The sequence below is a fragment of the Hemitrygon akajei genome, chromosome 7, assembly GCF_048418815.1.
Source record: "Hemitrygon akajei chromosome 7, sHemAka1.3, whole genome shotgun sequence".
Lineage (NCBI taxonomy): Eukaryota > Metazoa > Chordata > Chondrichthyes > Myliobatiformes > Dasyatidae > Hemitrygon > Hemitrygon akajei.
The window spans coordinates 134,483,769-134,499,568 of record NC_133130.1 but is presented as its reverse complement, the minus strand read 5'-3'; the positions used below and the strand labels follow the sequence as shown (position 1 = coordinate 134,499,568).

Genomic DNA, 15,800 nt, shown 5'->3' with positions numbered 1-15,800 from the left:
TGGGTGGAAAGGTTGCAAGATGTCAAGCAGCTCAAGTTCCTCTACTGTCCAGACAAGCAAAGCCCCACCCAATAAAGGCCAACAGCACGAAGTGAACTAATCAAGGACAGAAAGTCAGCTGGTACCCACTAAAAGGAATTAAAATGCATCAAAAACCTCCACAACCATGACTCTGTTCTTAACTTGAGTATCTTTAGCTCCACTGCAGAGTGGCCTCATCACCATTCCTCACTGACATGTCTTTGGAAAAGCCACGTCTCCACTAAAAACATATGCTGATGAGTTCTAAGATGTGCCAGTAAACATTTCAGCCATAAATTCACAAAAAGAGGATAGAGTTTGAGCCCCTCATGTTGGAACAAGAAGACTGATAACTTTAGAGACTCCCTGCTGTTGCTACAGGGAAACTCACCACCTTTGACTTCTTCTCCCTTCAAGTTCAGACACTCACAGAAATTCATCTCCATCATGCAATCCAGTATTGCAACCAAGGAGTCTACCAGAGGCAAATTTGACCCATTCAAGTATCAAACAAGGTCAAGATACGGCCTAGACTTTGCTTTTAATCTTCCTTGCCACAACATGACACATTATCTGCAATTAAATTTCTTTGGGAATGGAGTTAATCTATAGAATTAATGGGAAACTCCAGAACTAGCCCTCAGCAGGTAAGCTGCAGTACTCAGGTGCATATGCACATATCTAGGGGTTGATCTCTGAGCTATCGTGAAATCTCTCACTGAACCATACAACAGAATGAACTCCACTATTCTGGCCCTGCTACATAACATCAGTGCCAGAGCTTCTGAAAAACATTAGGACAAAGACGACCCTGGGACAGATGGGAATATACCCCAGGTCTCTCTCCCTGATCAACTCCTGCCTTTCCAAGTGTAGATGAATCCTGTCCCTCAGAGGTTTGACCAATCATTTTTCTACCACTGATGTAATTAACTTGCCTATTCCCACTGCTCTGGATATGCAACAATATCTGTCACATGACTTGCTGCAGCACAATCATTCAGGAATAAAATGCTACCAGGACCCTCCCTGTTTCAGCCAATGGGATTAGCAAACGTAACTCAGGAATCAGCTACAATTCACAGCTTTTGTTGTCCAGTGATCAGATCATCTTCTGGTTCCAGCTTCGTTTCTCAATGCTTCTCATAACTCAGCAATTCGGTGAACCCTGAAGAAAATACTGCTATTCAGAGTTCACATATACCTTAATCCCATCCACGGATTGTTGACCTACAGCTCCTGATGTCCTTTTGACTTCTCTTGACTTAGGAAAAGAAATTCATTGGAGTGAGACGAGATGATACTTACATTTTTCCAAACCTCCTTATTCTTTTGCAGATCTTCTGGAAGTGATGCAAACAGTTGTGGAAAAGACTCTGCAAGATGAACAATATCTTCCCAGCCTTGATCCGGGAGCCAATGACATGGCTTTGGCTGCTTGCTTTTCGCCAGAGATATGTTTCCTGTGAAAAGCAAAGTCAAAGAAAGAACAGGATGATGTCAATGCTAATCTGTTTTATCAGCAGGAATTTGTCTAAGAAACCTGGGTCAATGGGGCAATATCATCAAGCCATTTGCTTCCTAATTCTCTGTTGGGGGCAAAGAGTGGGAATAAAGGGGACATGGTTTTCTCAGGTGGAAATTTGCCTGACAAATATGTTGGAATTCCTTGAGGAAGTAACAGGTAGGATAGACAAAGGAGAGTCAGTGGATGTGGTTTATTTGGATTTTCAGAAGGCCTTTGACAAGGTGCTGCGCATGAGGCTGATTAACAAGATAAGAGCCTGTCATTTTACAGGAAAGGTATTAGCATGGATAGAAAATTGGCTGACTGAGGAAGCAAAGAGTGGGAATAAAAGGGATCTTTTCTGATTGGCTGCCGGTGACTAGTGATGTTCTGCAGGAACCGGTGTTGGGACCACTTCTTTTCACATTATATGTCAATGATTTGGCTGAAGGAATTGACGGCTTTGTGGCCAAGCCTGTGGATGATATGAAGATAGGTGGAGGAAGCCGTGTTAAGGAAGCAGAGATTCTGCAAAAGAATGTAGATAGATTGGGAGAATGGGCAAAGAATGTCAGATGGAATACAATATAGGGAATTGTATGGTCATACATTTTGATAAAAGGAATAAAGACAAGGGCTATTTTTTAAACATGGAGAAAATTTAAAAATCTGAGGTGCAAAGGGAGTCCTTGTGCAGGACTTAAAGGTTACTTATAGGTAGAGTCAGTGATAAGGAAGGTAAATGTAATGTTAAAATTCATTTCAAGAGGGCTAGAATTTAAGAGCAAGGATGCAATGCTGAGGCTTTATAAAGCACTTGTCAAACCGCACTTGGAGTATTGTGAGCAGTTTAGGGTCTCTTATCTAACAAATGATGTGCTGGCTTGGAGAGGGGTTCAGAGGACGTTCACGAGAATGAATCCTGGAGTGAAAGGATCATTTGATGGATTTGGTTCTGTACCCACTGGAGTTCGAAGAATGAGGGTGGATCTCACTGAAATTTATTGAATATTGAAAGGTCTAGGCAAAGTGGATATGGAGAGAATGTTTCCTATAGAGAGGGAACCTAGGACTAGAGGGCACAAACACACAGTACACTGCAGATGCTGGGGTCAGAGCAACACATACAACACGCTGGAGGAACTCAGCATGTCAGGCAGCATCCACAGAATCGAGCAGTCAACGTTTCTGGCTGAGACCCTTCGTCAGGATTGATGAATGGTCTCTGAAAGGTCTTGGGCTGAAATGTTGACTGCTCGTTTCTACGGATGCTGCCCGACCTGCTGAGTTCCTCCAGTATGTCAGAATAGAGAGATGTCCGTTTAGAATGGAGATGATGAAGAATTTCTTTAGGCAGAGGGTAGTGAATCTGTGTAATTCATTGCCACAGATGACTGTGGAAGCTAAGTCATTGGGTATATTTAAAGTGGAGGTTGTTAGACTCTTGATTAGTCAGTGTGTCAAAGGTTATGGGGAGAAGGCAGGAACATGGTGTTGAGAGGGTTAATAAATCAGCCATGATGGAATGACGGAGCAGACTCGATAAGCCAGATGGCCTAACTCTGCTCCTACATCTTATGTTTTAACTGTATCAATATCATCAGAATTCTGAAATCAAAAGGGAAATGGCTAGAAATACTCAGTCAGGCAGGATCTGAGGCAAAAGGACTAGATCAATGACCTATCATTAAATTGTTTGATTAGTTGATGAAATGCTCAAAATGGTTTTGATAGATGGATGATTCTGAAAGACCACTGCAGAAAAGTAAAATCAAACGATCATCAATGGTTTGAAAGAAGGACAAATCAATAACATGTTTCACATTCTTTATAGTCAAAGTATGACCACTGCAGGTAGGTAAATGCAGCAGACCATCTGTACACAAACAGCACTAAAATCCACACTCACAGCTCTGTAGCTACCAGGCTTTGACCTGCTATCCCTCTAGAAAAGAAGACCATCTTTGTTGTCCTTCAGGCATCTGCTACCTCACCTATGGCCAGTGAAGATTTTAAAATCTCAGTCAGATCCCCATCAATTTCTTGCCTCCCACAGCAGCCTGGCATAAAGCCCTGAAATTTAAACACCTTTAAGCCCACTGAGGCCTCAAGTACCTAAATTGCATGTCAGTTAACTGCAGAGACACACTTAACCACCAGTCCAAGGACAGAACGCAATACCATCTGCTGCGGCTTGAGCAATGTCCTCTTTCTTTAAGAATCGTGGTTTCCCTTCTGCTGTCATCAATGATTCCCTCACCCACATCTCCTCCATTTCCTGCACTTCGGCCCTCACCCCATCCTCCCGTCACCACAACAGGAACCGTGTCCCCCTTGTCCTCACCTATCACCCCACCAGCCTCCGGATCCAGCATATTATCCTCCGCAACTTCCACCACCTTCAACAGGACCCCACCACTAAGGACATATTTCCCTCTCTACCCCTCTCTACTTTTCGCAGGGATTGTTCCTTCCGCGACTGCCTGGTCCACACGTCCCTCCCCACAGATCTCCCATCTGGTACTTATCCCTGCAACCGTAAGTGCTACACCTGTCCCTACACCTCCTCTCTTACTACCATTCAGGGCCCCAAACAGTCCTTCCAGGTGAGGCAACACTTCACTTGTGAGTCTATTGCATCCAGTGCTCCCGGTGTGGCCTCCTCTACATCGACGAGACCCGACTCAGATTGGGGGACCGCTTCGTCGAGCACCTACGCTCCCTCCGCCACAACAGACAGGATTTCCCGGTTGCCACTCACTTCAACTCTCCTTCACATTCCCATTCAGATATGTCCATACATGGCCTCCTCTACTGCCATGATGAGGCCAAACTTCGGTTGGAGGAACAACACCTCATAGACCGGCTGGGTAGTCTCCAGCCCCTTGGTATGAACATCGAATTCTCCAACTTCCGGTAATTCCCTCCCTCTCCCTTCCCCATCCCACCTCTACTCTGTCTCCTCTTCTAGCTGCCTATCACCTCTCATGGCTCTGCCTTCTTCTACTACCCATAGTGCTTTTCCCCTTACATTCTTTCTTCACCTCTCCAGCCTATCCTGTCCCTGCTTCCCCTCCCCCACCCCTTGATCTTTCCTCTGATTGGTTTTCCATCCTCCCCCCACCTTCTTTATAGGGCCCCTGCCCCCTCCTTCTTTAGTCCTGACAAAGGGTCTCGACCCGAAACGTTGACTGCTTCTTTCAACAGATGCTGCCCGACCTGCTGAGTTCATCCAGCTTTTTTGTATGTCTTGAGAAGGAAATGGTTTGCAGAGTTACAATATTGTGAGACAGCCTACATGTTACAAACATGGTGGAGCAGATAATCACTGCATGAGCAACAGGGGTCTCTCACAACGTGGAATGGGCCCTTCCAGCCATTTGAGCCACACTGCCCAGCAACTCCAGTTTAACCCCATCCTAATCCTCGGACAATTTACAATGACCAATTAACCTACTAAATCAGTACATCTTTGTAATGTGTGAGGAAACCAGAGCACATAGAGGGAACCCACGTGGTCACAGGGAGAAAGTACAAAGTCCTTACAGACAGTGGTGGGAAATGAACCCAGGTCACTGGTACTGTAAAGCATTGTGCTAACCATGTTGCTAACGTGCTGCTGTTACTGGAAGGATATGACATTAAATATTTACAGTTTTCAAAAGCCTTGTTGCAGAGCAGCTCAGTTGAGTTAACTGCTGACTTGCTGCCTACTGGAACTGCTAATATACTTACATCAACATTTTACGTGAAACAAGAGCATCCATTAACAGCAATGATTGATCCCACTTGTTTCTTTAATTACATTATTTATGAGCACATTTACAAAGATATAAATGTTATCAAATATTAAAGTCTGGAGACATTAAGATGCTCTTAGCAGGGAATGAATCAGAATCAGATTTATTATCACTGATAAGTGGTGAGAATGCTTTTTGCAGCAGGACAGTGTGAGGCCAGTCAGAATGCACTCCACTACGAGTATGGAGAAATTTGCAAGACACAAAGATACTGCTTCAGGTCAAAGACCCTTTGCTAGGATTGTTGAACAGAAATTAATATTTATCAGATAATCAAAATTACTAAGTCAAATGCTTGAAAGGGATCACCAATCAGAATCTCCAATTCTAATTCTGTATTCTCTTAAAAATGATGACTAACTTTGTAGTACAGTCCAGTCAGAATACTGCAGTAGTTTTTATAAAATCACTACATAATCCCTGTGCGCGTTCTGCCTTGTGAAGTGGGTGCAAGTTGGGCTGCCCTACCTGACAATTCTCAGTAGTAAACCACAAAATGATGATGCACCAAAAGCTCACCACCATACCACATAGTGCCTGGCTAGGATGGAAGTCAACACAACAGGTAATGAAGAAACTGGGAATACTAAGAGTAAATCATTGGCGGAGCAGGTGGAGTCATAGAACCATAGGAAAGTACAGCACAGAAATAGGCACTTTGGCTCATCTAGTCCGTGCTGAATCATTTAAACTGCCTACCCCATCGACCTGAACCGGGACCATAGCCTTCCATATCCCTACCAACCATGTACCTATCCGACTTTCTCTTCAACATTGAAATCGACCTTGCATGCACCATTTATGCTGGCAGCTCATCCCACACTCTCACAATCCTCTAAGTGAAGAAGTTTCCCTCATGTCCACTTAAACTTTTCACCTTTAACCCTTAACCCATGACCTCTGGTTGTTGTCCCACCAACCTCAGTGGTAAAAAGCCTGCTTGCATTTACCCTATCTATACCCCTCATAATTTTGTATACATCCATCAAATCTCCTCTCAATCTTCTACTTTCCAAAGAAATGAGTGATTTTAGATTGGGGGTTAATTTGAGGCCTTGCAGAATAGAGAAGACAGGAATTGCAAAATGTTGGAAGAACTATTCAACACATTTCAAGATGGGGTTTAAGTTAGAGTTACAGGGGGATGGGAACCAGATTGCCAGAACAGTTAGTGGAGAGGTTGTGGAAACACATGTTGGTAAGACCTCAGACAAATTCAGAAAACAAAAAAAGTTGAGCAAGGTGAGACTAGTGTTCTGGGTTGCAAGACCAGTATTTGCATTGACCAGTATTTCAATGCAAGAAATATCACAGGAAAGGCGGATGAGCTTAGGGCATGGATCAACACCTGAAATTATGACGCTGCAGCCATTAGTGAGACTCGGTTGCAGGAGAGGTAGAACTGGCAGCTCAGTATTCTGGGGTTCAGTTGTTTCAGACATGACAGAGCAGGAGGGATTAAAGGAGCAGGGATAGCGTTACTAGTCAGGGAAAATGTCACGGCTGTGCTCTGTCAGGATAGACTGGAGAACTCGACTAGTGAGTCATTATGGGTGGAACTGAGAAATAAAAAAGGTATGACCATTTTAATGGGGCTATATTACAGACCACCCAACAGTCCTAGGGATTTGCAGGATCAAATTTGTAAAGAGATCGCAGACAGTTGCAAGAAACTTAGGTTGTTACAGTAGGTGATTTTAACTTTCCACATATTGACTGGGAATCCCATACTGTAAAAGGACTAGATGGGATAGAGTTCATCAAATATGTTCAGGAAAGTTTCCTTCATCCATATGTAGAGGTCCCAACAATGCGATACTGGATCTGGTATTAGGGAATAAGAGAGGGCAGGTGACAGGAGTTTGTGTAGAGGAACACTTCACATCCAGTGACCACAATGTCATCAGTTTCAAAGTAAATACGTAAAAAGATAGATCTGGTCCGTGAGTTGAGATTCTAAATTGGAGAAAGGCCAATTTTGATGGTATCAGAAATGATCTGGCAAGTGTGGATTGGGACAGGCTGTTTTCTGGCAAAGATGTATTTGGTAAGTGGCAGGTCTTCAAAAATGAAATTTTAAGAGTACAAAGCTTGTATGTCTCTGTCAGAATAAAAGGTAAAGATAACAAATGTAGGGAACAGTGATTTTCAAGAGATACTGAGGTCCTGGTTAAGGGAAAAATAGATACATAGCAGGTATTAGTAGGTAGGAACAAATGAGGTGCTTATAGAGTATAAGAAATGCAAGAGAACACTTCAGAAAGAAATCAGGAGGGCTAAAAGAAGGCATGAAGTTGCTCCAGCAGACAAGGTGAAGGAGAATTCTAAGGGATTCCATAGATATGTTAAGAGCAAAATGATGGCAAGGGACAAAATTTGTCCTCTGAAAGACCAAAATAGTAATCCATGTGTGCACCTTAAACAGATGGGAGAGATCTTAAATGAATCTTTGCATCTGTATTTACTCAGGAGACAGACACAGAGTCTATAGAAGTGAGGCAAAGTGGCATCAACTTTATGAACCCTGTACAGATTATAGAGGAGGAAGTGTTTGCTACCCTGAGGCAAATCAGGGTGGATAAATCTCCAGGGCCTGACAAGGTGTTCTCTTAGACCCTAAGGGAGGCAACTGCAGAAATGGTTGAGGCCCTAGCAGAGCTATTTAAATCATTCTTAGCGACAAGGAACATACCAGAGGATTGGAGGATAGCCAGTGTTGTTCTGTTGTATAAAAAAGGCTCTAGACATAAACCAGGAAATTATAGGCCAGAACATCAGCTGTGAGGAAAGTTATTGGAAGGTATTCTAAGGAACCAGATATATGAGTGCTTGGATAGACATGGACTGATCAGGAATAGTCAGAATGGCTTTGTGCGTGGTAGGTCATGTCTAACCAATCTTATAGAGTTTTTCAAGGATGCTACCAGGAAAGTGGATGAATGTAAGGCAGTGGACGTTGTCTATATGAACTTCAGTAAGGCATTTGTAAAGGTCTTGCATGAGAGGCTGGTCAAGAAGGTTCAGTCGCTTGACATTCAAGATGCGGTAGTAAATTGGATTAGACATTGGCTTTGTGGGAGAAGCTCTGACAGGAGGCCTGTGACTAGGGTGTGTCTTAGGGATCGGTGCTGGGTCCTTTGTTGTCTATCGTCTATATCAATAATCTGGATGATAGTGTGGTTAACAGAATAAGCAAATTTGCGGATGACACCAAGATTGGGGGTGTAGTGGACAGTAAGAAAGGCTACCATGGCTTGCAGAGGGATCTGCATCAGTGGAAAAAATGGGTTGAAAAATAGCAGATGGAATTTAATGCAGACAAGTGTGAGGTTTTGCACTTCAGTAGGACCAGCCAGGGTAGGTCGTACATAGCTAACAGTAGGGCACTGAGAAGTGTGGTAGGACAAAGGGATCTGGGAATACAGGCCCATAATTCATAGAGAGTGGTGTCACAGGTAGATTAGGGTTGTAAAGAAAGCTTTTGGCACATTGGCCTTCATAAATCAATGTACTGAGTACAGGAGCTAGGATGTTATATTGAAGTTGTATAAGATGTTGGTGAGGTCTAATTTGGAGTTTTATGTGCAGTTTTGGTGACCTACCTACAGGAAAGATATATTGTATATATGGAAAGAGTTCAGAGAAAACTTACAAGGACGTTGCTGAGTCTGGAGGACCTGATTTAGAAGGAAAGATTGAACAGGTTAGGGCTATATTCTTTAGAATGTAGAAGATTGAGAGGAGCTTTGAAAGAGGTATACAAAATTATGAGGGCTACAGACAGGATAAATGCAAGCAGGTTTTTTCCACAAAGGTTGAGTGGGACTACAACCAGAGGTCATGGGCTAAGGATGAAAGGTGAGAAGTTTAAGCAAAACATGAGGGGAAACTTCTTCACTCAGAAGGTCATAAGATGTGGAATGAGCTGCCAGAACAAATAGTGCATTCAAGGTCAATTTCAATGTTTAAGAGAGGTTTGGATCAGGACATGGATAGTAGATATATGGAGGGCTATGGTCCTGGTGTAAGTTGATAGGAGTAGTTTAAATGGTTTTGGCATGTATTAGATGGGCCAAATTGTCCCTTCCTGTGCTGTAATTCTCTATAACATCACTAAGATCTGGAGCAAAGTGGAAATATCTGAACCAAATCTTCAGTTTGCTGTTTTTCACTTTATTAGAATGTGTAGATAATTTGTGGATTATAAAATTTAACTCCTTAGCCCTTGGATATGCACCATCCCCTGCCAGGAACATACAGTACCTTTTAGGAAAAATTCCAGCTCTTCCTGAGGGACCCTCTGTTCAGCCTGCTCAAGCTTTATCGTCATGTTGAATGAGAAAAGCAACTTATGCTTCTCAAACAAACCTGGAGAGGCAAGAGAAATGTTAAATATCATTGCATCAATATAAGGTGAAGAATCTCAATTCTGCAGAAGATAATCACTTTTCAACTGAGAGTCACCAGGGTCAACTAAAGAAGATCAGAGAGGCAGATCAACTTTGGTAATCCAAAGTTGGCCTTAAGTCCATCCTCCCTAATAAACAATACATTCTCACTATTTATGACTTTGCCAAGTGAGCTGGACCATTGATGCTAATAAATGTTGAAATATAAGTTTTCAGGATTAGTTTCCAGGCCAATTAGTTTATCCTAATACATTTCCTTCAGCAGTCAACATAATCAAAGACTCTTCTTACCCAAGCATTCTCTCACCTATCCCTTCTACTGGGCGGAGATCACATGCCAGTACACTACAAGTATATTGAACAGACATTTTGTAAAGATGAACTCTTGATCTCTTAGTCAAGTTTGGCACAGCCCTTGCACCTTATTTGTTTACGTACACTTTCTCTGTAAGTGTAACACTATATTCTGCAATTCCTTTGGCATTACCTCAATGTACATGGAAAACTCACCCCTTTGAAAGGAATGCAAATAAAAGCATTGTATAGTCAGTACATGTGACAATAATAAACCAATTACCAGATTAATGTATTCGATGAACGACAGTGGACACAGCACTGATCACTGTGGCACACCACTGGTCCATAAGACACCAGGGCAGAAATAGACCATTCAGCCCATCTTTTTCATCTGCTCCATTGAAACATTTGCTTCACGTCTGATTTATTCTCCCTCTCAATCCCATTCTCCAGCTCTCTTCACATGGCCACACAGGCCTCCAAGCTAAAAATCAATGCTCTACTACTACCAACCGAAGGGTCTCAGCCTGAAACATTGACTGCACTTTTTTCCATAGATGCTGCCTGGCCTGCTGAGTTCCTCCTGCATTTTGTGTGTGTTGTTGTACTACTATCCTGTTTTCCTTCAATCAAACCAATTTGTATCCTGTTAGATAGTTTATCTTGGATCCCATGTGACCAGCCTACCATGTGGGACCTTGTCAGCAGCCTGACTGAAGATATGTAGACAGACAGCCCTGCGCTCATCAATCCTCTTGGCCACCTCTTCAAAACTCTCAATCAAATTCTATTTTTTAGTGATGTTGATTGATGAACATCAATTGACAGGGGAGGGTTTCCTGCTCTTTCACCATGTCACTCCCTGGGATCATTTACATCTACTAATTGGGCACACAGGCACCTGGTTTCACCCTAAGCTGATACCATGGCTCCTTCAGTCGAGATTCTTAGTTTTCTACTGTGGGGCTTGAATAATCAAGTGCTGCAGTTAAGACTCAGTTGCACCAATGACATTCAAAGCAGGATAAATGTAATATTTACGCAACAATTGTAATTCAACATACAAGTCACCTTCAAAACATTTCAGAAAGATGAACATTTTAATATTGCATTTTGATTGACAAAACTGTAGCAGCATTTGTAACACTGACCTGTGCAGCCATAATTATACACGTTAAGAGTCAATGCGTTCATGATGTTCCGCAGTCGCTTTTGAAGTATAGAGTCAGGCAGAGATTTGCGGAGAGATAAGTCAAAGACCTCCAGGAAAGATGACAAAGAATACTGGTACATGTTGTTAACCAGCGCCATCTCCGACAAGACGAAAAACAAAATTGCCCCTCGTTTGGCAGCTGGTCGATAGCCATCTCTCAGTTTGTCTATATCGACTGCAGTCTTTTCAGCCAGGTTTAGCTTTTCTGACACCTGCCGTTAAGAATGAGTTTATGTTTAGGAAGGATTTGGGTTTGTATAGTCTGGCATAATCTGCTCCTGTTTCTTCATTGTTTGCTCTTTTCTCAGTCCAGTATTTATAATCATATACCTTAATAATAGAGACAGCCACATTGCTCACGAATCTGGAAAGCACAGAAGTATGTGGAGAAACTGCACTGTGGAACAATGAACTCGCTCCCACAACGCTGGTTCATTAATTGGAAGTTTCAGTAACCTCATTCCTCCAGGATTTATTTTTTGTCTAGCAAGATACAGTGAGCTGTAGAACAAAGGGATCAGGGAATACAGGTCCATAATTCATTGAAGATGGCATCACAGGTAGACAGGGTCATAAAGAAAGCTTTGGCACATTGGTCTTCATAAATCAAAGTATGGAGTGTAGGAGATGGGATGTTATGTTGAAGTTGTAAAACATGTTGGTGAGGTCTAATTTGGAGTATCGTGTGCAGTTTTGGTCACATACCTACTGGAAAGGTGTTATTAAGGTTGAAAGAGTACAGAGAAACTTTACAAATATGTTGCTGGGTCTGGAGAACCTGAGTTATAAGGAGAGATTGAATAGGTTAGGACCACTCTGTAGAATGTAGGAGATTGAGAGGAGATTTGATAGAGGTATATAAAGTTATGAGGGATATAGACAATAGACAGTAGGTGCAGGAGTAGGCCATTCGGCCCTTCTAGCCAGCACCGCCATTCACTGAGATCATGGCTGATCATACACAATCAGTACCCCGTTCCTGCCCTCTCCCCATATCCCTTGACCCCGCTATCTATAAGAGCTCTATCTAACCTTCTCTGGAATGCATCCAGAGACTTGGCCTCCACAGCCTTCTGCAGCAGAGCATTCCACATATCCACCACTCTCTGGGTGAAAAAGTTTTTCCGCATCTCTGTTCTAAATGGTCTACCCCTTATTCTTAAACTGTGGCCTCTAGTTCTGGACTCACCCATCAGCGGGAACATGCTTCCTGCCTCCTGCGTGTCCAATCCCTTAATAATCTTATATGTTTCAATCAGATCCCCTCTCATCCTTCTAAATTCCAGTGTATACAAGCCCAGTCGCTCCAATCTTTCAACAATAGACAGTCCCGCCATTCCGGGAATTAACCTTGTGAACCTACGCTGCACTCCCTCAATAGCAAGAATGTCCTTCCTCAAATTTGGAGACCAAAACTGCACACAATACTCCAGGTGGGGTCTCACCAGGGCCCTGTACAGCTGCAGAAGGACCTCTTTACTCCTATACTCAATTCCTCTTGTTATAAAGGCCAGCATGCCATTAGCTTTCTTCACTGCCTGCTGTACCTGCATGCTTGCTTTCATTGACTGATGTACAAGAACACCTAGATCTCATTGTACTTCCCCTTTTCCTAACTTGACTCCATTTAGATAGTAATCTGCCTTCCTGTTCTTGCCACCAAAGTGGATAACCTCACATTTATCCACATTAAACTGCATCTTTGTGTCATCGGCAAATTTGCTAATGTTACTTTTAATCCCTTCATCTAAATCATTAATGTATATTGTAAACAGCTGCAGTCCCAGCACCGAACCATGCGGTACCCCACTGGTCACAGCCTGCCATTTCCGAAAGGGACCTGTTAATCGCTACTCTTTGTTTCCTGTCAGCCAGCCAATTTTCAATCCATGTCAGTACTTTGCCCCCAATACCATGTGCCCTAATTTTGTCCACTAATCTCCTATGTGGGACTTTATCAAAAGCTTTCTGGAAGTCCAGGTACACTACATCCACTGGCTCTCCCTTGTCCATTTTCATAGTTACATCCTCAAAAAACTCCAGAAGATTAGTCAAGCATGATTTTTCCTTCATAAATCCATGCTGACTCGGTCTGATCCTTCTACTGCTATCCAAATGTGTCATAATTTCCTCTTTTATAATTGACTTCAGCATCTTTCCCACCACTGATGTCAGGCTGACCGGTCTATAATTCCCTGTTTTCTCTCTCCCTCCTTTCTTGAAAAGTGGGACAACATTAGCCACCCTCCAAACAGCAGGAACTGTTCCTGAATCTATAGAACATTGGAAAATGATTACCAATGCATCCACAATTTCTAGAGCCACCTCTTTAAGTACCCGGGGATGCAGACCATCAGGTCCCGGGGACTTATCAGCCTTCAGACTCAACAGTCTATCCAACACCGTTTCTTGCCTAATATAAATTTCCTTCAGTTCATCCTTTACCCTAGTTCCTTTGGCCACTATTACATCTGGGAGATTGTTTGTGTCTTCCCTAGTGAAGACAGATCCAAAGTACCTGTTCAACTCGTCTGCCATTTCCTTCTTCCCCATAATAAATTCACCTGTTTCTGTCTTCAATGGCCCAATTTTGGTCTTAACTATTTTTTTGCTATTCACATACCTAAAGAAGCTTTTACTATCCTCCTTTACATTCTTGGCTAGTTTATCTTTGTACCTCATTTTTTCTTGGCGTATTGCCTTTTTTGTTATCTTCTGTTGCTCTTTAAAAGCTTCCCAGTCCTCCGGTTTCCCGCTCATCTTTGCTATGTTATACTTCTTCTCTTTTATTTTTATACTGCCCTTTACTTCCCTCATCAGCCACGGCCGCCCCTTACTCCCCTTAGGATCTTTCTTCCTCTTTGGAATGAACTGACCCTGCACTTTCTGCATTATTCCCAGAAATACCTGCCATTGTTGTTCCACTGTCTTCCCTGCTAGGGTATTGTTCCATTGAACTTTGGCCAGCTCCTCCCTCATAGCTCCATAGTTCCCTTTGTTCAACTGTAATACTGACACATCCGATTTTCCCTTCTCCTTCTCAAATTGTAGGTTAAAACATATCATATTATGGTCACTACCTCCTAATGGTTCCTTTACCTCGAGGTCCCTGATCAAATCCGGTTCATTGCACAACACTAAATCTAGAATTGCCTTCTCCCTGGTAGGCTCCAGTACAAGCTGTTCTAAGAATCCATCTCAGGGGTACTCCACAAACTCCCTTTCTTGGGGTCCAGTACCATTCTGATTCTCCCAGTCTACCTGCATGTTGAAATCCCCCATGACAACTGTATCATTACCTTTACGACATGCTAATTTTAACTCTTCATTCAACTTACACCCTACATCCAGCCTGCTGTTTGGGGGCCTGTAGATAACTCCCATTAGGGTCTTTCTACCCTTAGAATTTCTCAGTTCTATCCACACTGACTCTACATCCCCTGATTCTATGTTCCCCCTCGCAAGGGACTGAATATCATTCCTCACCAACACAGCCATCCCACCCCCTCTGCCAGTCAGTCTGTCCTTTCGATAAGATGTATATCCTTGAATATTCATTTCCCAGGCCCTGTCCACTTGAAGCCATGTCTCTGTTATTCCCACAACATCGTACTTGCCAATTTCCAACTGAGCCTCAAGCTCATCTACTTTATTCCTTATACTTCGTGCATTCATATATAATACTTTTAATTCGTTATTCCCCACTCCTTTCATATCAATTCCTATTTCACTTGGCCATACTGTATAATCTCTTCTTGAGCTTTCTACTCCATTGATTCTGTTGTCCTTTTTAACTTTTCTTATTTTCACTTTCCCTTTAACTCCATCCTTATATTTCCAGTTCATCCCCTCCCCCCCACTACTTAGTTTAAACACATCCGTGTTGCAGTGGCAAACCTGTCTGCCAGAATGCTGGTCCCCCGCCTATTAAGGTGCAACCCATCCCTTTTGTACAATTCATCACTACCCCAAAACAGATCCCAGTGGTCCAAGAATGTAAATCCTTGCTTCCTGCACCAGTTCCTCAGCCACACATTCAGATCCATTATCTCCCTGTTCCTGCCCTCTCCAGCACGAGGAACTGGAAGCAAACCAGAGATAACCACCCTGGAAGTCCTGCTTTTCAGCCTTCTTCCGAGCTCTCTGAAGTCCCGATGCAGAACGTCCTTCCTCTTCTTCCCGATGTCATTTGTGCCGACATGCACTACCACTTCCGGCTGTTCACCTTCACCCTTGAGGATTCCCTGCAATTGGTCCATGATGTCCTGGATCCTAGCACCAGGGAGGCAACACACCATCCTTAAATCTCGCCTGTTGCCGCAGAAACCCCTTTCCGTACTTCTTACTATGGAGTCCCCTACTACCACGGCTCTTCCTGATGTCTGACTCCTCGGCTCTGCTTCTGCACCAATTTTCGGCTCACAGACTTGTCCGCCTCTCAGACTGGCGGTATCTTCTGTCCTGACAGCTTCCAAGAGGGTGAACCTGTTTACGAGAGGTACATCCCCTGGGGTCACCTGTACTTCAAGCATCCTTTCCTTCCTCATCGTCAT

At 43.1% G+C, this 15,800-nt stretch overlaps 1 protein-coding gene across 1 annotated transcript in view; it reads right to left on the bottom strand.

Moving 5' to 3' along the window:
* dnah10 (dynein axonemal heavy chain 10) overlaps positions 1 to 15,800 on the bottom strand; it is a 281,462-nt gene that overhangs the window by 35,509 nt on the left and 230,153 nt on the right. The window contains exons 65-67 of the mRNA XM_073052027.1: positions 11,186 to 11,459; positions 9,592 to 9,696; positions 1,330 to 1,484 (exon numbers count right to left, since the gene is read on the bottom strand). Of these exons, the coding sequence (XP_072908128.1) occupies positions 1,330 to 1,484; positions 9,592 to 9,696; positions 11,186 to 11,459 (534 nt within the window). The remainder of the gene's footprint in view (positions 1 to 1,329; positions 1,485 to 9,591; positions 9,697 to 11,185; positions 11,460 to 15,800) is intronic.